Genomic DNA, 23,210 nt, shown 5'->3' with positions numbered 1-23,210 from the left:
TGGATCAGGCGGCGTAGAACGAGACGGAGACCGGCGCTTCCGTGATGAACGGCGCGGTTGTACATCCACGGCCTGTGGACCTGAGGATTCCCCCTCTGATTCATCCTGTGTCTCCATCTCGGAGTCAGAGTCTGCTGCCTCCGTCATGTCAGCGTCTCTGTCCCCATTCGGTCCCGTCATGACCTGCGCAGGCTTTGAGTGAGGCACCAGTGGAAGATTTGGAGGACTACCTTCCCTTGTTTCTGGTCTTTGCCGCTGTTGAACTGAGCTCCGGGGGCGGGGAATCTTTTGCGGGGATGATCTTCTGGACCGGACGTGGTCTACATGTTTTCGCTGGAGACGACCCTGGGCTTGCACTTGGTACGATATAGGGCCCGTTTGGCGAAAGATTACCCCAGGAACCCATTGGGCACCACCAGCAAAATTCCGCACGAATACTGGGTCACCGGGCGCAAACTGCCGAATCGGACGATGCTGAGACAATCCCGGTCCCTGCCGTTCTTGTGTGCTGCGTACTTTTGCGCCAATGTCCGGGAAGACCATACTAAGGCGGGTGCGAAGTCTCCGGCCCATTAGGAGTTCTGCGGGAGCTACCCCAGTCACTGTGTGGGGGGTGGTCCTGTACGTAAACAAAAACCGAGCCAGTCTCGTGTCCATTGATCCGGAAGACTGCTTCTTTAGGCCTCTTTTGAATGTTTGCACTGCACGCTCTGCCAACCCATTTGAAGCCGGGTGGTAAGGGGCAGTGCGGATATGGCGGATGCCGTTCATCTTTGTAAACCTAGCAAACTCCTCACTCGTGAATGGAGTGCCATTATCCGTGACCAGCACCTCGGGGAGGCCATGCGTGCTAAATGATAAACGCATTTTTTCAATTGTTGCGCAGGACGTTGTCCCCTGCATCTTATGCACCTCCAGCCATTTGGACTGGGCGTCAATTAGTAGAAGGAACATGGATCCCTGAAAAGGGCCTGCGAAATCTGCATGTAAGCGTGCCCAAGGCCGCCCTGGCCATTCCCAGTGATGTAGGGGCGCGGCCGGCGGAAGCTTCTGATGCTCCTGGCAAATGGAGCAGTTTTGGGCCACCTTCTCAATGTCGGTGTCGAGGCCTGGCCACCAGACATAACTCCGGGCCAACATTTTCATCTTGGTCACGCCCGGATGCCCATTGTGCAAGTCTGATAATATCAGCTCCTGGCCTTTTTCCGGGCCAACCACACGCGTCCCCCACAAGAGGATGCTGTCTTCCACGCTGACCTCTGACAGCTTGGAGGAAAATGCCCGTAACTCGCCTGGGAGCTGTCTATGCTGCCCACCATACAGGACTATGTGCCGAACCTTTGACAGGACTGGCTCCGTCTGGGTCCACTCACGGATCTGTGATGCCGTGACAGGCAAGGTGTCCATAAAATTTAGGGTTGCGACCACCTCACCGGTCGTGGGGGTCGACATGGGGCCGGTCGATAAAGGCAATCGGCTCAGTGCGTCGGCATTTGCTATCTGCGTACCTGGTTTGTGCTCCAGAGAATACTCATATGCAGCAAGCAACAAAGCCCAGCGCTGGATCCGTGCAGAAGCAATGGGCGGTATCGGCTTATCCTCTCTGAAGAGTCCCAGCAGGGGCTTATGATCAGTCACGATAGTGAAATGGCGGCCGTACACATACTGGTGGAAGCGTTTCACCGCGAAAACCACTGCCAGGCCCTCCTTCTCGATCTGCGCGTACTTCTTCTCCGCTGCAGTCAATGTGCGGGAGGCGAAAGCTATCGGTCGCTCGGCCCCGTTCTCCATCTTGTGGGACAGGACAGCCCCAATACCATACGGGGATGCATCACATGTGACGAGCAAAGGCTTTCCCGGATCATAGTGGGTTAGTAACCCAGACGACGACAATTGTTGCTTTACCCGCCGGAAAGCGGTTTCTTGCGGCTGACCCCAAACCCAGGTGTGATTTTTCTTTAGCAGCAGGTGTAAGGGGGCCAGCGTAGTTGCCAGATTGGGGAGGAACTTCCCGTAATAGTTTACGAGACCGAGAAAAGAACGAAGGTGCGAAGTGTCAGTCGGGGTGGGGGCATGTTGAATTGCACGCACCTTCTCTGCGACGGGGTGCAGACCCTCGCGGTCCACCCGATTACCTAGGTAGACTACTTCTTTTGCCTGAAATACGCACTTTGTGTGACGTAAACGGACTCCAGCCTCCGAAAGGCGTTTAAGGACAGCCTCCAGATTTTCCAAATGCTCTTGCTCCAACGTCCCTGTAATCAACACGTCATCTAGGCAGACAGCCACACGTGGTAAACCTCTCAAAATGCCCTCCATAACACGTTGAAAAATTGCGCAGGCAGAGGATACTCCAAAGGGCAACCGTGTATATTCATACAGGCCCCGGTGTGTGTTAATTGTTACATATGGTCGGGAGGCAGGGTCCAGCTCCAACTGCAGGTAGGCGTGACTCATATCTAATTTTGTGAATGAGAGTCCGCCTGCAAGTTTCGCGTAGAGATCCTCTATGCGAGGCATTGGGTATCGGTCGAGTCGGGAAACGGTATTCACTGTAAGTTTATAGTCGCCACACAAGCGAACTGTGGCATCTGGCTTCATTACTGGCACAATTGGTGCTGCCCAGTCAGCAAAACGGACAGGCCTGATAATACCCAAACTCTCCAAACGAGTGAGCTCCCCTTCTACCTTCTCGAGCAAAGCGTAAGGCACTGGGCGCGCCTGGAAATAGCGCGGTGTGGCTCCTGGTTCAACTTGGATACGGGCTACGGCCCCTTTTATTTTCCCCAGACCAGGCTGGAATACCTCTGGGTATCGTCCTAGCACCTCAGTCAACCCTCCAGAAACAGTTTGGAGGATGTGCTGCCATTGCAACCGCAAATGGCGCAACCAGTCCCGACCCAACAGGCTGGGCCCATGGCCACGCAGTACGATAAGTGGGAAACGCCTCTCCTGGCGTCCATAGACAACAGGGGTCATTGTAGTTCCTGCAATGTCCAGTGGTTCCCCCGTGTAGGTGGCCAACCTGGCCTGTGAGACAGTTAGTGTAAGGGTCTGTATACCCTGCTTGATGCGGTCGAATGTCCTCTGGGCGATCACGGAGACCGCTGCGCCAGTATCCAACTCCATCTCCAGCGGGTGGCCATTGACCCGTACTGTCACCTTAATGGGGGCCACACGGGGAGCTGCCACACAATGCAGCTGCAGGCAGTTGTCCTCCGTCTCCACGTCCTCAGGAGTGGTCGCCGCAGGTTCATCCACATGGAAGGTACGGCCTCTGGGCTGGTCCCAGTTACGGCCCCTGGGCTGGTCCCAGTTTCGGTCGGAACGACGGCGCCTCTGGCGTCCCCAGGACCGCCATCCGCGACGGGGTCGGCGCCTACAAGTCTGACACGGACATGGCTCCTCATCCATTGGCTCTGGAGAAGGCTCCCTTCGGGGAGGAATGTCCGATGGCCACTGGCGTCGGTCTGGTCGTTGCCTCGCCCAAGGTACCGCAGTAGTGCGGGGGGACGTTTTTGGGCGGAAAGGGTTTCGCCCCAAGGCATGCACTTCCATTCCCTGTAGCTCCTGTACTCCTCGCTCTGTGCTCTCTCGGGACAAGACTATTTGTATTGCCTGTTGAAAAGTCAATGTTGGCTCCGCTAACAACTTTCTCTGGGTGGCCGCATTGTTAATACCGCAAACCAAACGGTCGCGTAACATTTCTGACAAGGTATCACCATAGTCACAATATTCCGCAATCCCGCGTAGCCTGGATAAAAAAATCAGCAAGGGATTCTCCAGGGGTCCTCTCAGCGGTATTAAACCGGTAACGCTGGACTATCGTGGACGGGGTTGGGTTAAAGTGTTGCCCCACTATATTCACAAGTTCGTCAAACGTTTTAGTGTCCGGCACAGCTGGGTACGTAAGGCTCCTAATCACCCCAAACGTATGCGGTCCGCAGGCGGTGAGCAATATGACCACCTGGCGCTCGTTTTCAGTGATATTGTTTGCCCGGAAATAGTAACGCATCCGTTGCGTGTACTGGTTCCAGCTTTCCAGCGCAGCATCAAAAACATCCAAACGTCCGTACAGAGGCATGGTATAATAGAAAACAACTTCCAACCTGTATCCAACAAAAATCCAGGGAGGTGGCTTCAGCAGTGTAGACAGCTATTCACTTTTACCTTCGTCGCCAGTTTTGTAAGGGCCCCGAAGAATCCAGCACGAGTTTTAAGGATACAAAATAATAAAGTTTATTTACTATAACAACATATACATAGCAGTAGCAGTAACTTCCCTTGCTACCTTCTCCTTCCTCCTGGTTCCTGGACTGGCCAGCTTATTTATAGTAGGAGTTTCTCCGCCCCCCTCATTGGGGAAGTTCATACTCCCATAGGATTGTGGGATAATCATTAGTCCCCAGCCAATCGTCAGTAGGCAGGTTATAACAAGACGCAAGGCCTGATTTAAGGAGTCACTCTCAGTTTATAGACACCAGGCCTGACATAAGGAGCTACTCTGTGTTTAAAGACACCAGGCCTGATTTAAGGAGTCACTCTGTTTATAGACACAAGAACTGATTAAAGGAGTCACTCTCAGCCTACAGACACCAGGCCTGATTTAAGGAGTTACTCTCTGTTTATAGACGCAAGGCCTGATTTAAGGAGTCACTCTCTGTTTATAGACACCAGGCCTGATTTAAGGAGCCACTCTGTGTTTAAAGACAGCAGGCCTGATTGAAGTAGTCACTCTCTGTTTATAGACACCAGGCCTGACAGATGGAGCCACGCTCTCTATAGACACTTGGCCTGATGGAAAACGTCACTCTTTGTCCATGGACACTAGTCCTGATATAAGGAGTCACTCTCTGTTTAGAGACACCTGGCCCAATTTAAGAAGTCACTCTGCTTGTAGACACGAGGCCTGATTTAAGGAGTCAATCTCTGTTTAAATACACCAGGCCTAATTTAAGGAGTCACTCTGTTTATAGACACCAGGCCTGATTTAAGGAGTCACTCTGTGTTTAAAGACACCAGGCCTGATTGAAGGAGTCACTCTCTGTTTATAGACACCAGGCCTGACAGATGGAGCCACGCTCTCTATAGACACTTGGCCTGATGGAAAACGTCACTCTTTGTCCATGGACACTAGTCCTGATATAAGGAGTCACTCTCTGTTTAGAGACACCTGGCCCAATTTAAGAAGTCACTCTGCTTGTAGACACGAGGCCTGATTTAAGGAGTCAATCTCTGTTTAAATACACCAGGCCTAATTTAAGGAGTCACTCTGTTTATAGACACCAGGCCTGATTTAAGGAGTCACTCTCTGTTTATAGACACCAGGCCTGATTAAGGAGTCACTCTCTGATTATACACACCAGGCCTGATTTAAGGAGTCACTCTGTTTATAGACACCAGGCCTGATTTAGGAGTCGCTCTCTGTTTATAGACACCTTGCCTGATCTAAGGAGTCACTCTCTGTTTATAGACGCCAGGCCTGATTTCAGGAGTCACTCTCTGTTTATAGACACCTGGCCTGATTTAAGGTGTCACTCTCTCCCTAAAAACACAAGACCTGATTTAAGGAGTCACTCTCTGTTCATAGACACCTGGCCTGATATAAGGAGTCACTCTCTGTTTAATGACACCAGGACTGGTTAAGAAATTACTTTCTGTTTATAGACACCAGGCCTGATTTAAGGAGCCACTCTCTGTTTAATGTCACCATGTCTGATTTAAGGAGTCACTCTGTTTATAGACACGAGGCCTGATTTAAGGAGTCACTTACTGCCTGCAGACACCAGGCCTGATTTAAGAGTCACTCTCTGTTTATAGATAACAGGCCTGATTTAAGGAATCACTCTTTGTCTATGGACACCAAACCTGACTGAAAGAATTGTTGTGTTTATAGACACCAATCCTGATTTAAGGAGTCACTCTCAGCCTACAGACACCAGGCCTGATTTATGGAGTCACTCTCTGTTTATAGAGAGCAGGCCTGATTTAAGGAGTCACTCTCAGTTTATAGACACCATGCCTGACATAAGGAGCTACTCTGTGTTTAAAGACACCAGGCCTGATTTAAGGAGTCACTCTGTTTATAGACACAAGAACTGATTTAAGGAGTCACTCTCAGCCTACAGACACCAGGCCTGATTTAAGGAGTTACTCTCTGTTTATAGACGCAAGGCCTGATTTAAGGAGTCACTCTCTGTTTATAGACACCAGGCCCAATTTAAGGAGTCACTCTGTGTTTAAAGACACCAGGCCTGATTTAAGGAGTCACTCTCTGTTTATAGACACCAGGCCCGATTTAAGGAGTCACTCTGTGTTTAAAAACACCAGGTCTGATTTAAGGAGTCACTCTCTGTTTATAGACACCAGGCCTGATTTAAGGAGTCACTCTCTGTTCATAGACACCAGGCCTGATATAAGGAGTCACTCTCTGTTTAATGACACCAGGACTGGTTAAGAAATTACTTTCTGTTTATAGACACCAGGCCTGATTTAAGGAGCCACTCTCTGTTTAATGTCACCATGTCTGATTTAAGGAGTCACTCTGTTTATAGACACGAGGCCTGATTTAAGGAGTCACTCACTGCCTGCAGACACCAGGCCTGATTTAAGAGTCACTCTCTGTTTATAGATAACAGGCCTGATTTAAGGAATCACTCTTTGTCTATGGACACCAAACCTGACTGAAAGAATTGTTGCGTTTATAGACACCAATCCTGATTTAAGGAGTCACTCTCAGCCTACAGACACCAGGCCTGATTTATGGAGTCACTCTCTGTTTATAGACACGATACCTCATTTAAGGAGTCAATCTCTGTTTATAGACACCAGGCCTGACATAAGGAGCTACTCTCAGGTTACAGACACCAGGCCTGATTTAAGGAGTCACTCTCTGTTTATAGACACCAGGCCTGACATAAGGAGTCACTCTGTTTATAGACACAAGAACTGATTTAAGGAGTCACTCTCAGCCTACAGACACCAGGCCTGATTTAAGGAGTCACTCTCAGTTTATAGACACCATGCCTGACATAAGGAGCTACTCTGTGTTTAAAGACACCAGGCCTGATTTAAGGAGTCACTCTGTTTATAGACACAAGAACTGATTTAAGGAGTCACTCTCAGCCTACAGACACCAGGCCTGATTTAAGGAGTTACTCTCTGTTTATAGACGCAAGGCCTGATTTAAGGAGTCACTCTCTGTTTATAGACACCAGGCCCGATTTAAGGAGCCACTCTGTGTTTAAAGACACCAGGCCTGATTTAAGGAGTCACTCTGTTTATAGACACAAGAACTGATTTAAGGAGTCACTCTCAGCCTACAGACACCAGGCCTGATTTATGGAGTCACTCTCTGTTTATAGAGAGCAGGCCTGATTTAAGGAGTCACTCTCAGTTTATAGACACCATGCCTGACATAAGGAGCTACTCTGTGTTTAAAGACACCAGGCCTGATTTAAGGAGTCACTCTGTTTATAGACACAAGAACTGATTTAAGGAGTCACTCTCAGCCTACAGACACCAGGCCTGATTTAAGGAGTTACTCTCTGTTTATAGACGCAAGGCCTGATTTAAGGAGTCACTCTCTGTTTATAGACACCAGGCCCGATTTAAGGAGCCACTCTGTGTTTAAAGACACCAGGCCTGATTTAAGGAGTCACTCTGTTTATAGACACAAGAACTGATTTAAGGAGTCACTCTCAGCCTACAGACACCAGGCCTGATTTAAGGAGTTACTCTCTGTTTATAGACACCAGGCCCGATTTAAGGAGCCACTCTGTGTTTAAAGACACCAGGCCTGATTGAAGGAGCCACTCTGTGTTTAAAAACACCAGGTCTGATTTAAGTAGTCACTCTCTGCCTACAGATACCAGGCCTGATTTAAGGAGTCACTCTCTGTTCATAGACACCAGGCCTGATATAAGGAGTCACTCTCTGTTTAATGACACCAGGACTGGTTAAGAAATTACTTTCTGTTTATAGACACCAGGCCTGATTTAAGGAGCCACTCTCTGTTTAATGTCACCATGTCTGATTTAAGGAGTCACTCTCTGTTTAATGTCACCATGTCTGATTTAAGGAGTCACTCTGTTTATAGACACGAGGCCTGATTTAAGGAGTCACTCACTGCCTGCAGACACCAGGCCTGATTTAAGAGTCACTCTCTGTTTATAGATAACAGGCCTGATTTAAGGAATCACTCTTTGTCTATGGACACCAAACCTGACTGAAAGAATTGTTGTGTTTATAGACACCAATCCTGATTTAAGGAGTCACTCTCAGCCTACAGACACCAGGCCTGATTTATGGAGTCACTCTCTGTTTATAGAGAGCAGGCCTGATTTAAGGAGTCACTCTCAGTTTATAGACACCATGCTTGACATAAGGAGCTACTCTGTGTTTAAAGGCACCAGGCCTGATTTAAGGAGTCACTCTGTTTATAGACACAAGAACTGATTTAAGGAGTCACTCTCAGCCTACAGACACCAGGCCTGATTTAAGGAGTTACTCTCTGTTTATAGACGCAAGGCCTGATTTAAGGAGTCACTCTCTGTTTATAGACACCAGGCCCAATTTAAGGAGTCACTCTGTGTTTAAAGACACCAGGCCTGATTTAAGGAGTCACTCTCTGTTTATAGACACCAGGCCCGATTTAAGGAGTCACTCTGTGTTTAAAAACACCAGGTCTGATTTAAGGAGTCACTCTCTGCCTACAGATACCAGGCCTGATTTAAGGAGTCACTCTCTGTTCATAGACACCAGGCCTGATATAAGGAGTCACTCTCTGTTTAATGACACCAGGACTGGTTAAGAAATTACTTTCTGTTTATAGACACCAGGCCTGATTTAAGGAGCCACTCTCTGTTTAATGTCACCATGTCTGATTTAAGGAGTCACTCTGTTTATAGACACGAGGCCTGATTTAAGGAGTCACTCACTGCCTGCAGACACCAGGCCTGATTTAAGAGTCACTCTCTGTTTATAGATAACAGGCCTGATTTAAGGAATCACTCTTTGTCTATGGACACCAAACCTGACTGAAAGAATTGTTGTGTTTATAGACACCAATCCTGATTTAAGGAGTCACTCTCAGCCTACAGACACCAGGCCTGATTTATGGAGTCACTCTCTGTTTATAGACACGATACCTCATTTAAGGAGTCAATCTCTGTTTATAGACACCAGGCCTGACATAAGGAGCTACTCTCAGGTTACAGACACCAGGCCCGATTTAAGGAGTCACTCTCTGTTTATAGACACCAGGCCTGACATAAGGAGTCACTCTGTTTATAGACACAAGAACTGATTTAAGGAGTCACTCTCAGCCTACAGACACCAGGCCTGATTTATGGAGTCACTCTCTGTTTATAGAGAGCAGGCCTGATTTAAGGAGTCACTCTCAGTTTATAGACACCATGCCTGACATAAGGAGCTACTCTGTGTTTAAAGACACCAGGCCTGATTTAAGGAGTCACTCTGTTTATAGACACAAGAACTGATTTAAGGAGTCACTCTCAGCCTACAGACACCAGGCCTGATTTAAGGAGTTACTCTCTGTTTATAGACGCAAGGCCTGATTTAAGGAGTCACTCTCTGTTTATAGACACCAGGCCCGATTTAAGGAGCCACTCTGTGTTTAAAGACACCAGGCCTGATTTAAGGAGTCACTCTGTTTATAGACACAAGAACTGATTTAAGGAGTCACTCTCAGCCTACAGACACCAGGCCTGATTTAAGGAGTCACTCTCTGTTCATAGACACCAGGCCTGATATAAGGAGTCACTCTCTGTTTAATGACACCAGGACTGGTTAAGAAATTACTTTCTGTTTATAGACACCAGGCCTGATTTAAGGAGCCACTCTCTGTTTAATGTCACCATGTCTGATTTAAGGAGTCACTCTGTTTATAGACACGAGGCCTGATTTAAGGAGTCACTCACTGCCTGCAGACACCAGGCCTGATTTAAGAGTCACTCTCTGTTTATAGATAACAGGCCTGATTTAAGGAATCACTCTTTGTCTATGGACACCAAACCTGACTGAAAGAATTGTTGCGTTTATAGACACCAATCCTGATTTAAGGAGTCACTCTGTTTATAGACACCAATCCTGATTTAAGGAGTCACTCTCAGCCTACAGACACCAGGCCTGATTTATGGAGTCACTCTCTGTTTATAGACACGATACCTCATTTAAGGAGTCAATCTCTGTTTATAGACACCAGGCCTGACATAAGGAGCTACTCTCAGGTTACAGACACCAGGCCTGATTTAAGGAGTCACTCTCTGTTTATAGACACCAGGCCTGACATAAGGAGTCACTCTGTTTATAGACACAAGAACTGATTTAAGGAGTCACTCTCAGCCTACAGACACCAGGCCTGATTTAAGGAGTCACTCTCTGTTTATAGACACCAGGCCCGATTTAAGGAGCCACTCTGTGTTTAAAGACACCAGGCCTGATTTAAGGAGTCACTCTGTTTATAGACACAAGAACTGATTTAAGGAGTCACTCTCTGCCTACAGATACCAGGCCTGATTTAAGGAGTCACTCTCAGTTTATAGACACCATGCTTGACATAAGGAGCTACTCTGTGTTTAAAGGCACCAGGCCTGATTTAAGGAGTCACTCTGTTTATAGACACAAGAACTGATTTAAGGAGTCACTCTCAGCCTACAGACACCAGGCCTGATTTAAGGAGTTACTCTCTGTTTATAGACGCAAGGCCTGATTTAAGGAGTCACTCTCTGTTTATAGACACCAGGCCCAATTTAAGGAGTCACTCTGTGTTTAAAGACACCAGGCCTGATTTAAGGAGTCACTCTGTTTATAGACACAAGAACTGATTTAAGGAGTCACTCTCAGCCTACAGACACCAGGCCTGATTTATGGAGTCACTCTCTGTTTATAGAGAGCAGGCCTGATTTAAGGAGTCACTCTCAGTTTATAGACACCATGCCTGACATAAGGAGCTACTCTGTGTTTAAAGACACCAGGCCTGATTTAAGGAGTCACTCTGTTTATAGACACAAGAACTGATTTAAGGAGTCACTCTCAGCCTACAGACACCAGGCCTGATTTAAGGAGTTACTCTCTGTTTATAGACGCAAGGCCTGATTTAAGGAGTCACTCTCTGTTTATAGACACCAGGCCCGATTTAAGGAGCCACTCTGTGTTTAAAGACACCAGGCCTGATTTAAGGAGTCACTCTGTTTATAGACACAAGAACTGATTTAAGGAGTCACTCTCAGCCTACAGAAACCAGGCCTGATTTAAGGAGTTACTCTCTGTTTATAGACACCAGGCCCGATTTAAGGAGCCACTCTGTGTTTAAAGACACCAGGCCTGATTGAAGGAGCCACTCTGTGTTTAAAAACACCAGGTCTGATTTAAGTAGTCACTCTCTGCCTACAGATACCAGGCCTGATTTAAGGAGTCACTCTCTGTTCATAGACACCAGGCCTGATATAAGGAGTCACTCTCTGTTTAATGACACCAGGACTGGTTAAGAAATTACTTTCTGTTTATAGACACCAGGCCTGATTTAAGGAGCCACTCTCTGTTTAATGTCACCATGTCTGATTTAAGGAGTCACTCTGTTTATAGACACGAGGCCTGATTTAAGGAGTCACTCACTGCCTGCAGACACCAGGCCTGATTTAAGAGTCACTCTCTGTTTATAGATAACAGGCCTGATTTAAGGAATCACTCTTTGTCTATGGACACCAAACCTGACTGAAAGAATTGTTGCGTTTATAGACACCAATCCTGATTTAAGGAGTCACTCTCAGCCTACAGACACCAGGCCTGATTTATGGAGTCACTCTCTGTTTATAGAGAGCAGGCCTGATTTAAGGAGTCACTCTCAGTTTATAGACACCATGCTTGACATAAGGAGCTACTCTGTGTTTAAAGGCACCAGGCCTGATTTAAGGAGTCACTCTGTTTATAGACACAAGAACTGATTTAAGGAGTCACTCTCAGCCTACAGACACCAGGCCTGATTTAAGGAGTTACTCTCTGTTTATAGACGCAAGGCCTGATTTAAGGAGTCACTCTCTGTTTATAGACACCAGGCCCAATTTAAGGAGTCACTCTGTGTTTAAAGACACCAGGCCTGATTTAAGGAGTCACTCTGTGTTTAAAAACACCAGGTCTGATTTAAGGAGTCACTCTCTGCCTACAGATACCAGGCCTGATTTAAGGAGTCACTCTCTGTTCATAGACACCAGGCCTGATATAAGGAGTCACTCTCTGTTTAATGACACCAGGACTGGTTAAGAAATTACTTTCTGTTTATAGACACCAGGCCTGATTTAAGGAGTCACTCTGTTTATAGACACCAATCCTGATTTAAGGAGTCACTCTCAGCCTACAGACACCAGGCCTGATTTATGGAGTCACTCTCTGTTTATAGAGAGCAGGCCTGATTTAAGGAGTCACTCTCAGTTTATAGACACCATGCTTGACATAAGGAGCTACTCTGTGTTTAAAGGCACCAGGCCTGATTTAAGGAGTCACTCTGTTTATAGACACAAGAACTGATTTAAGGAGTCACTCTCAGCCTACAGACACCAGGCCTGATTTAAGGAGTCACTCTCTGTTCATAGACACCAGGCCTGATATAAGGAGTCACTCTCTGTTTAATGACACCAGGACTGGTTAAGAAATTACTTTCTGTTTATAGACACCAGGCCTGATTTAAGGAGCCACTCTCTGTTTAATGTCACCATGTCTGATTTAAGGAGTCACTCTGTTTATAGACACGAGGCCTGATTTAAGGAGTCACTCACTGCCTGCAGACACCAGGCCTGATTTAAGAGTCACTCTCTGTTTATAGATAACAGGCCTGATTTAAGGAATCACTCTTTGTCTATGGACACCAAACCTGACTGAAAGAATTGTTGCGTTTATAGACACCAATCCTGATTTAAGGAGTCACTCTCAGCCTACAGACACCAGGCCTGATTTATGGAGTCACTCTCTGTTTAAAGACACGATACCTCATTTAAGGAGTCAATCTCTGTTTATAGACACCAGGCCTGACATAAGGAGCTACTCTCAGGTTACAGACACCAGGCCTGATTTAAGGAGTCACTCTCTGTTTATAGACACCAGGCCTGACATAAGGAGTCACTCTGTTTATAGACACAAGAACTGATTTAAGGAGTCACTCTCAGCCTACAGACACCAGGCCTGATTTATGGAGTCACTCTCTGTTTATAGAGAGCAGGCCTGATTTAAGGAGTCACTCTCAGTTTATAGACACCATGCCTGACATAAGGAGCTACTCTGTGTTTAAAGACACCAGGCCTGATTTAAGGAGTCACTCTGTTTATAGACACAAGAACTGATTTAAGGAGTCACTCTCAGCCTACAGACACCAGGCCTGATTTAAGGAGTTACTCTCTGTTTATAGACGCAAGGCCTGATTTAAGGAGTCACTCTCTGTTTATAGACACCAGGCCCGATTTAAGGAGTCACTCTCTGTTTATAGACACCAGGCCCGATTTAAGGAGCCACTCTGTGTTTAAAGACACCAGGCCTGATTTAAGGAGTCACTCTGTTTATAGACACAAGAACTGATTTAAGGAGTCACTCTCAGCCTACAGACACCAGGCCTGATTTAAGGAGTCACTCTCTGTTCATAGACACCAGGCCTGATATAAGGAGTCACTCTCTGTTTAATGACACCAGGACTGGTTAAGAAATTACTTTCTGTTTATAGACACCAGGCCTGATTTAAGGAGCCACTCTCTGTTTAATGTCACCATGTCTGATTTAAGGAGTCACTCTGTTTATAGACACGAGGCCTGATTTAAGGAGTCACTCACTGCCTGCAGACACCAGGCCTGATTTAAGAGTCACTCTCTGTTTATAGATAACAGGCCTGATTTAAGGAATCACTCTTTGTCTATGGACACCAAACCTGACTGAAAGAATTGTTGCGTTTATAGACACCAATCCTGATTTAAGGAGTCACTCTCAGCCTACAGACACCAGGCCTGATTTATGGAGTCACTCTCTGTTTATAGACACGATACCTCATTTAAGGAGTCAATCTCTGTTTATAGACACCAGGCCTGATATAAGGAGCTACTCTCAGGTTACAGACACCAGGCCTGATTTAAGGAGTCACTCTCTGTTTATAGACACCAGGCCTGACATAAGGAGTCACTCTGTTTATAGACACAAGAACTGATTTAAGGAGTCACTCTCAGCCTACAGACACCAGGCCTGATTTAAGGAGTTACTCTCTGTTTATAGACGCAAGGCCTGATTTAAGGAGTCACTCTCTGTTTATAGACACCAGGCCCGATTTAAGGAGCCACTCTGTGTTTAAAGACACCAGGCCTGATTTAAGGAGTCACTCTGTTTATAGACACAAGAACTGATTTAAGGAGTCACTCTCTGCCTACAGATACCAGGCCTGATTTAAGGAGTCACTCTCAGTTTATAGACACCATGCTTGACATAAGGAGCTACTCTGTGTTTAAAGGCACCAGGCCTGATTTAAGGAGTCACTCTGTTTATAGACACAAGAACTGATTTAAGGAGTCACTCTCAGCCTACAGACACCAGGCCTGATTTAAGGAGTTACTCTCTGTTTATAGACGCAAGGCCTGATTTAAGGAGTCACTCTCTGTTTATAGACACCAGGCCCAATTTAAGGAGTCACTCTGTGTTTAAAGACACCAGGCCTGATTTAAGGAGTCACTCTGTTTATAGACACAAGAACTGATTTAAGGAGTCACTCTCAGCCTACAGACACCAGGCCTGATTTATGGAGTCACTCTCTGTTTATAGAGAGCAGGCCTGATTTAAGGAGTCACTCTCAGTTTATAGACACCATGCCTGACATAAGGAGCTACTCTGTGTTTAAAGACACCAGGCCTGATTTAAGGAGTCACTCTGTTTATAGACACAAGAACTGATTTAAGGAGTCACTCTCAGCCTACAGACACCAGGCCTGATTTAAGGAGTTACTCTCTGTTTATAGACGCAAGGCCTGATTTAAGGAGTCACTCTCTGTTTATAGACACCAGGCCCGATTTAAGGAGCCACTCTGTGTTTAAAGACACCAGGCCTGATTTAAGGAGTCACTCTGTTTATAGACACAAGAACTGATTTAAGGAGTCACTCTCAGCCTACAGACACCAGGCCTGATTTAAGGAGTTACTCTCTGTTTATAGACACCAGGCCCGATTTAAGGAGCCACTCTGTGTTTAAAGACACCAGGCCTGATTGAAGGAGCCACTCTGTGTTTAAAAACACCAGGTCTGATTTAAGTAGTCACTCTCTGCCTACAGATACCAGGCCTGATTTAAGGAGTCACTCTCTGTTCATAGACACCAGGCCTGATATAAGGAGTCACACTCTGTTTATAGACACAAGAACTGATTTAAGGAGTCACTCTCAGCCTACAGACACCAGGCCTGATTTAAGGAGTTACTCTCTGTTTATAGACACCAGGCCCGATTTAAGGAGCCACTCTGTGTTTAAAGACACCAGGCCTGATTGAAGGAGCCACTCTGTGTTTAAAAACACCAGGTCTGATTTAAGTAGTCACTCTCTGCCTACAGATACCAGGCCTGATTTAAGGAGTCACTCTCTGTTCATAGACACCAGGCCTGATATAAGGAGTCACTCTCTGTTTAATGACACCAGGACTGGTTAAGAAATTACTTTCTGTTTATAGACACCAGGCCTGATTTAAGGAGCCACTCTCTGTTTAATGTCACCATGTCTGATTTAAGGAGTCACTCTGTTTATAGACACGAGGCCTGATTTAAGGAGTCACTCACTGCCTGCAGACACCAGGCCTGATTTAAGAGTCACTCTCTGTTTATAGATAACAGGCCTGATTTAAGGAATCACTCTTTGTCTATGGACACCAAACCTGACTGAAAGAATTGTTGTGTTTATAGACACCAATCCTGATTTAAGGAGTCACTCTCAGCCTACAGACACCAGGCCTGATTTAAGGAGTCACTCTCTGTTTATAGACACCAGGCCTGACATAAGGAGCTACTCTGTGTTTAAAGGCACCAGGCCTGATTTAAGGAGTCACTCTGTTTATAGACACAAGAACTGATTTAAGGAGTCACTCTCAGCCTACAGACACCAGGCCTGATTTAAGGAGTTACTCTCTGTTTATAGACGCAAGGCCTGATTTAAGGAGTCACTCTCTGTTTATAGACACCAGGCCCGATTTAAGGAGCCACTCTGTGTTTAAAGACACCAGGCCTGATTGAAGGAGCCACTCTGTGTTTAAAAACACCAGGTCTGATTTAAGGAGTCACTCTGTGCCTACAGATACCAGGCCTGATTTAAGGAGTCACTCTCTGTTTAAAGACACCAGGCCTGATTTAAGGAGTCACTCTCTGTTTATAACACCAGGCCTGATTTAAGGAGTCACTCTCTGCATATAGACACCAGGCCTGATTTCAGGAGTCACTCTCTGTTTATAGACACCAGGCCTGATTTAAGGAGTCTCTCTCTGTTTATAGACACCAGGCTTGATTTCAGGAGTCACTCTCTGTTTATAGACACAGGCCTGATTTAAGGAGTCACTCTCTGTTTATAGATACCAGTCCTGACAGATGGAGCCACTCTCTCTATAGATACTTGGCCTGATGGAAGGAGCCACTCTCTGTCTATGGACATTAGTCCTGATTAAAGGAGTCACTCTCTGTTTATAGACACCGGACCTGATGGAAGGAGTCACTCTCTGTCTATGGACACTAGTCCTGAATAAAGGAGTCACTCTCTGTTTACAGACACCAGTCTTGATGGGAGAGAGGCACTCTCTGCATCAGACAAAATATAACAGGCCTCTTTTCTGGAATGTAAAGAACCAAAAGTAGAGTTGTTGCTCCTTGTGGAAATGGCAGATTCTTTTTAAACTGAAGAATTTTAATTTTGACTAATTCTTACCCCCATTTGATTCTCTCCACTTCATGCTGCCCTTACACGCAAAGTAAAACCAATAGGGTAAATTTTCAGTTTCCACCTCCACAGGGATTGTCTGGTTCATGAAAATCAACCTGTAACAGCATGTTCCCAACATTCCCTCTAATCTTTATTTTTATCTTTTTAAGATCTGTACAGAAATTCGTAAGGTGGCAAATCTACTGGCAGACTTCACTCTGTATCAAGCAGGTAAGAGATAATGTTTTTTTAAATAGTGATACAGGGCTTTCTAGAGATTGTCATCAATCCATATTTTCTAAACCATTTCTATGATCAGACGATTAGACAACCTGGCCTTCCAGGTCTTCACAGATATTGACAATCCCAGCCTGCTGGCAGCACAACAGATGAGAGATTTGTGTACAATTGAACAAAAGAGCTGGGATTTTCCATTCTGGAATCCGTGCTCCTACCAAAGGAGAATCGGGACCGGTCTCCACCGGTGCTGGGAGGGGGGCCCAGGTGCGAATCTCACTGCTTAACCGTGCAAATCATACACAGTGGAGAACTCGGCAGATTCCATCAGAATCCTAGAATCAGGCCACCATTTTGAGCAGGCGGCCCAATCCTAAGGTCCGGCGGCAGTACTCCCCCCCGCCCCCCCCCAACTCCCACAACAGTACCCCACCCCACCACCCCGCTGACAAGGAGAGGCATCCTTCACTCCCCCCTCCCGCCGCCATGGGAATAACAGGTCACCCCAACACAGCACACATGCATGAAGGTGACCTGACCCCCTCATTAGACACCCCCATTAGTCACCCCCATCAGACCACCCCATCAAACTGCGCCCCCCCCCCCCCCACCCCCATCAGAGCCCCCATCAGAAACTCCCATGGTCACCTTCATTAGTCACCCCATTCAGACGCCCATCAGCCACCGCTGAAGAGCAGTCCAGGCAGTCCAGTGAAAAATCACTGCATTTTCACTCCCTCTTTCCTAACATCTGCTGAAGTGAAACCACTCAGCTTCTTTTGCTGTGGTGAGAAGCTGCCAATCGCAGCAAGAGTATAAACATTGTGATTAGCATCAAAGCAGGGTAATGGAGATACATTCAAGTGTGAAGGGAAAGATAAACAAACAATCCACCAAACAACTGTGTCTGGACCAATAATACTGTCAACCATTGACTCATACAATGTATTGCTATGTGAAATGAAATGGAAGATTTTGCATTTCAAAGGCTATCAGGGGATTTGAAGCCTTTTCAATGTACTTGGCTTTCCAGAAAGCCTCTGACACTTGTAACAGCTGTTGCTTTAAAGACTTATAGAACAGATGTTAGGAAAGAGAAAGTGAAGATGCAGTAATTCTTCACTGTACTACCTGGACTGCTCCAGCTTTCAGTCAGGGCTGATTGATGGGGATGACTTATGGGGGGTCTAATGAGGACGTCTCATGGGAGGGCTGGGGGGTGGGGCAACACCCAGGACCCTAGGAGGACGCCCCCTCTGCAGCCTGGCAGCGGCAGATGAGCACTTCATCAGTGTCCTGAGCCCCTTGACCCCCCCCCCCTTGTGCTCCACTGTGACAGGGCTGCGTCGGCCCAAATTCACACCAAAGCTGCCCGATGGAGTTCTCGATGAAGGGGCCGGAGCATCACGGTGTGTGGGCGGAGGGGAGAGGGGAGAGGGGGAGACTCCGGCCTTAAGCCCGTTCATTGTATGTATATGCATGCTTAACGTTGATTTATATATTCCTGCTGGCGCGGGATGGGTAGCAGGCTGCTGCTAGCAAATCTGTTTTTCGGGCAACCCACTATTTTTCGCACGTTCGGGAATCCCAATACCAGCATCAGGCAATGGAGGATCCACGCCAAGAACACAAAACCCAGGAGCAGGAGTAGGCAATTTAACCTCTCTAGGCCTGCTCCGCTATTCAACACGATCATGACTGATCTTTAATAAAGGACGGAAAAGCACTGGCCACTATTATTTCTTTCTCTCTCTTTCTATGAAAGGAAGATCTTGGTCTAAAAAGGGTTCCTCCGCAAGACACCTCAAATTATTTCGTAACCAAAGGATTTCTTTCTGAAGAGCAGTTACTCTTGTTATCTAGGCCCAAATGCAGTGTCTAATCCATACGTGATGGTGTTGGTTGAGGGAGAAATATTGGACAGGAGGGAACGTCTTGCAGCTCTCTGAATCGTGTCAGGTCCACTTATGCAGGCAAGGCAGGGCTGTGGTTTAATGTCCCATCCAAATGACTGTGCCCCTGACAATTCAGAGCCCCCTCTGAAGCACCAATCTGGATAGTTTTGGTCAAACCCATTGTGCGGTTTGAAGTTGTAACCTGCTGACTCTGAGGCAAGGATTGCTTTGAAGGTGAAGCTTATTCGCCTGCATAGATGTGTTGGAAGTTCGACAATTTGTTTCTCCCTGAGGGAAAGTTCACGTAGAAATGTCAGTCAGGATTGAACTTGGATCTTCCAGTCCTGCAGAACCAGTTGCCAGGCCACCTAATTTGAAGCTGTGCTGAATGTACTTTTTGCAATGTGGCTCCTTTGTAATAAGCACCTCTCTCTTCATACACACAGCACTGTTCATACAGGATGGAGAGATTGCCACAAGTGTCGAATTAACCGCTGACCCACTAATTACTTCAAGATACATTGAATCATGGCACGAGGTAATTGTGCAAAGCACCAACATGAAAATCCACTGCAGCCTTTGAATAATGTAGTGAAAATCCAGCACCTTCTATTTTGATTTGATCTGTACTGAACCCCATTGAAAACCTTTACTCTGTGGTCTTACTATTACTAGTTCGAACCTGACATAATAATAATATTTATTGTCACAAGTAGGCTGACAATGATACTGATGAAGTTACCGTGAAAAGCCCCTAGTCTCCACATTCCGGCGCCTTTTCGGGTACACAGAGGGAGAATTCAGAATGTGCAGATTACCTAACAGCACGTCTTTTGGGACTTGTGGGAGGAAACCGGAGCACCCGGAGGAAACCCATGCAGACACGGGGAGAACTGGCAGATTCGGCAAAGACAGTGACCCAAGCCGGGAATCGAACCTGGGACCCTGCGCTGTGAAGCAACAGTGCTAACCACTGTGCTACCGTGCCACCCTATGTGCCGCATTATGTAAAGACACAAGTGCACCACAGGGGGTGTGGTAAGGGAACTGCTCATTTACATATTGCCGAAGGGGGTGGGATGAGTTACCCGGCTTGGGTCACACGTCGGAGGCACTGAATGGAGGCTGGGAGCCATGGAGAGGGAAGGGCAATTAGGGGATGAGACACTCTGAGCAGAGAAGAGAGAGATCAAGGACTATCCAGTGTCTCTTTTTGTGGTCAGTTAAGAAAACCAGGTTGGAGCAGTTGGAGGCCAGGTTGACTGTTGAGGAATGGTGGGAAGGGGGCACATAAATAAGTAAATAGAATGTGTGAGTGACTGGATCCAAAGTTAATATAGATACAGCGGAACCGTTCCGATTGATAATGTAATTGAATGATACAGTGTTGCATCACTGAATACTTTCACTACTGTTGCTTTAAAATGTCACGCTGGACTTTATCCAAAGGCAGCACACACTTTTTCTTTAATACTGAAAATTCTTTCTTTAAACTCTCTGTTAAGGTTGCCGAGAGTTAAACAAACCATATCTGAAAGTGATCCCGTCTTGGACAATCAATGCAAAATGAGGCTGGAGCCTGGTCTGAAAAAATCCCGCCTTGGATAATCCCTGGATGGATGGGGTTGGGTCCGGGTCTGAAAGAAATCCCGCCTTGGGTAATTCCTGGATGGAATGGGCTAGACCCGGGTCTGAAAGGAAATCCCGCCTTGGGGAATCCATGGATGGATGGGGCTAGGTCCTGGTTTGAAAGGGATCCTGCCTTGGGTAATCTATGGACAAATGGGGCTCGGGCTTGTTTTGACAGGGATCCGGTCTTGGGTAATCCCTGAACAGGTGGGGCTGCAGCCTGGTCTAAAAGGGATCCTGCCTTGGGTAATCACAGACATTTATATTAGAGCCTGATTATTGGAATAATAACCGCTACAATCCTTAACCACTAAATGGAGTACGTACGAAGTTCTGCCTCTCTGAGTGAATGCCTAGTAGCCATAGTACATACTTTTAACATCTCTATTTAAGAAGAGCTTCTCGTCCCTCGGACTAACTTCTTATCCAACCTCAAGGTACTAAACCTGAGGCGAGGCCTTCTTCTGCACTGTAAATTCTATGATGATCTATGAGCAGAAGCTGAGTTACTAGAGGTAAAGTGACGGTTATTAATCTTATTCATATTAGCACAGTGGGCTAAACAGCTGGCTTGTAATGCAGAACAAGGCAGCAGCATGGGTTCAATTCCCATACCTGCCTTCCCGAACAGGCGCCGGAATGTGATGACTAGCGGCTTTTCACAGTAACTTCATTAAAGCCTACTTGTGACGATAAGTGATTATTATCATATTATTATTATTTTTATTATTTATTGTCCTATGTTGCACAAGAGGGTAGAGAAACCTTCTTTCTCTGTATTGTCTGACTGTGCTGTTGATTCTTATCTTATTCCCCTCCCCCGCCATCCCTCTCCTCCCCCACGAGTCAGTGCAATAATTGACACTATCAATAAAACAACTGGAATTAAGTGAATATGCAGCTCCCCTGAATCACTTCATATTGATTACTAGGTGAAAATGGACCATGGTCGATCTAATTTGCCTTCTGCCATCCTGTTTGTTGTTGACTAATTAAAGCAATTGATCTCTATCGTTAAGTCAACAGCAGATCCAGAAATGACATGAGGAAAACCCCAGTGCTGGAGAACATTTGGGAACCATGGATCCAAAGTCACTGTTTTAGTCCCAAACGTATTACACTTACCACACGTTAAGTTAAATTAAAGCAAAGTTGCCATAGTCCCTGATGACCAAAGACTGCTTTCCCCTTTGAGGGGGCAAACTGACTGGCAGTGATTTCACCTGAGGATCACATCTCAGGCGAGGGGCAACGTTGAGAAGGCTAGGCCTTCAAGAGTGACCTCAGCTGGTTCGTCTTAAATTACCCGTATGCTGCATCCCAAAATGTCGGGCTCTCTAACTGCTTCCTGTGTTGGTGTTTGTGAATCATGGATATCCTCTTCTTACTGCAGACCTTTGTTGTGTCTCACAGGGTAGTGTTTCCTACAAGAACTCTTCAGTTACACAGAAGCCCAGCGCCATCCCAGTTGAGAGAGTGGAGACCAGAATGTTTAATCTCTGGGTCTCGGAGCCAGTGATCAACTCTCTCCTTTTTGCAGCATACAAGGACGATCGCCTGACTTTGAAGCTCACAGATGGTGATTTGAAGGTGAGTTCCAGACTTTTACAGGACCATTTCAAATGCAGCTCTTTATTTGAAAGCATTAATAATGAGCTCCCTTGGCCTTTTCTCATTAGAACGGAGAAGGATGAGGGGCGACTTGATAGAGGTTTATAAGATGATCAGGGGAATAGATCGACAGTCAGAGACTTTTTCCCCGGATGGAACAAACCATTACAAGGGGACATAAATTTAAGGTGAATGGTGGAAGACATAGGGGGGATGTAAGAGGTAGGTTCTTTACCCAGAGAGTAGTGGGGCCATGGAATGCACTGCCTGTGGAAGTAGTTGAGTCGGAAACATTAGGGACCTTCAAGCGGCTATTGGATAGGTACATGGATTACAGTAAAATGATGGGGTGTAGATTAATTTGTTCTTAATCTAGGACAAAAGTTTGGCACAACATCATGGGCCTAAGGGCCTGTTCTGTGCTGTATTTTTCTATGTTCTATGTTCTATATCAACAGGCCATTTTGAATGGCACTGCATATTGGGCAGGGAGGGGACTCTCATTTCAGATCCATAATATGTACCCAAGTGTCTGATCTCGTAAGAACAAAGGGGCAAGAGAAAGCGATTCTGTACCCGCAGCATGTTCTGCTATTCAGTTAGATTAGGTCTGCACAGTATTTCAACTTAATTTATCACCCTTAAATCCATGACCCTTAATCCCCTTCCCTACATTATTCTGTCAATCTCAGTTTTGAAATTTCAATTGGCCTCCAGCCTTGGCTGCTTTCTGGGACATGAATTCAAGATGTTCACTATCTTTTTGTGTGAAGAAGTACTTCCTGAAATAATCCCAAAATGGTTGTGTTCTGTTTTCTGTCAGAGCTGTGGCAGCAGGGAACAGATTGGTTTTATTATATCTGAATAAGTCAGAAGGGAAATCTGCTTGGGTCACAAACCCTAATT

The 23,210-nt window shown here is 46.3% G+C and overlaps 1 protein-coding gene across 3 annotated transcripts in view; it reads left to right on the top strand.

Moving 5' to 3' along the window:
• The window catches only part of cetp (cholesteryl ester transfer protein, plasma), a 72,029-nt gene that overhangs the window by 34,354 nt on the left and 14,465 nt on the right, over positions 1 to 23,210 (top strand). For all 3 annotated transcript variants that reach the window (XM_072518412.1, XM_072518411.1, XM_072518413.1), the window contains exons 7-9: positions 17,103 to 17,163; positions 19,511 to 19,602; positions 22,107 to 22,283. In XM_072518412.1, coding sequence (XP_072374513.1) covers positions 17,103 to 17,163; positions 19,511 to 19,602; positions 22,107 to 22,283 — 330 coding nt within the window. The remainder of the gene's footprint in view (positions 1 to 17,102; positions 17,164 to 19,510; positions 19,603 to 22,106; positions 22,284 to 23,210) is intronic.

Source organism: Scyliorhinus torazame, chromosome 10 (genome assembly GCF_047496885.1).
Source record: "Scyliorhinus torazame isolate Kashiwa2021f chromosome 10, sScyTor2.1, whole genome shotgun sequence".
NCBI lineage: Eukaryota > Metazoa > Chordata > Chondrichthyes > Carcharhiniformes > Scyliorhinidae > Scyliorhinus > Scyliorhinus torazame.
This window is presented reverse-complemented; position numbering and strand designations above follow the sequence as displayed.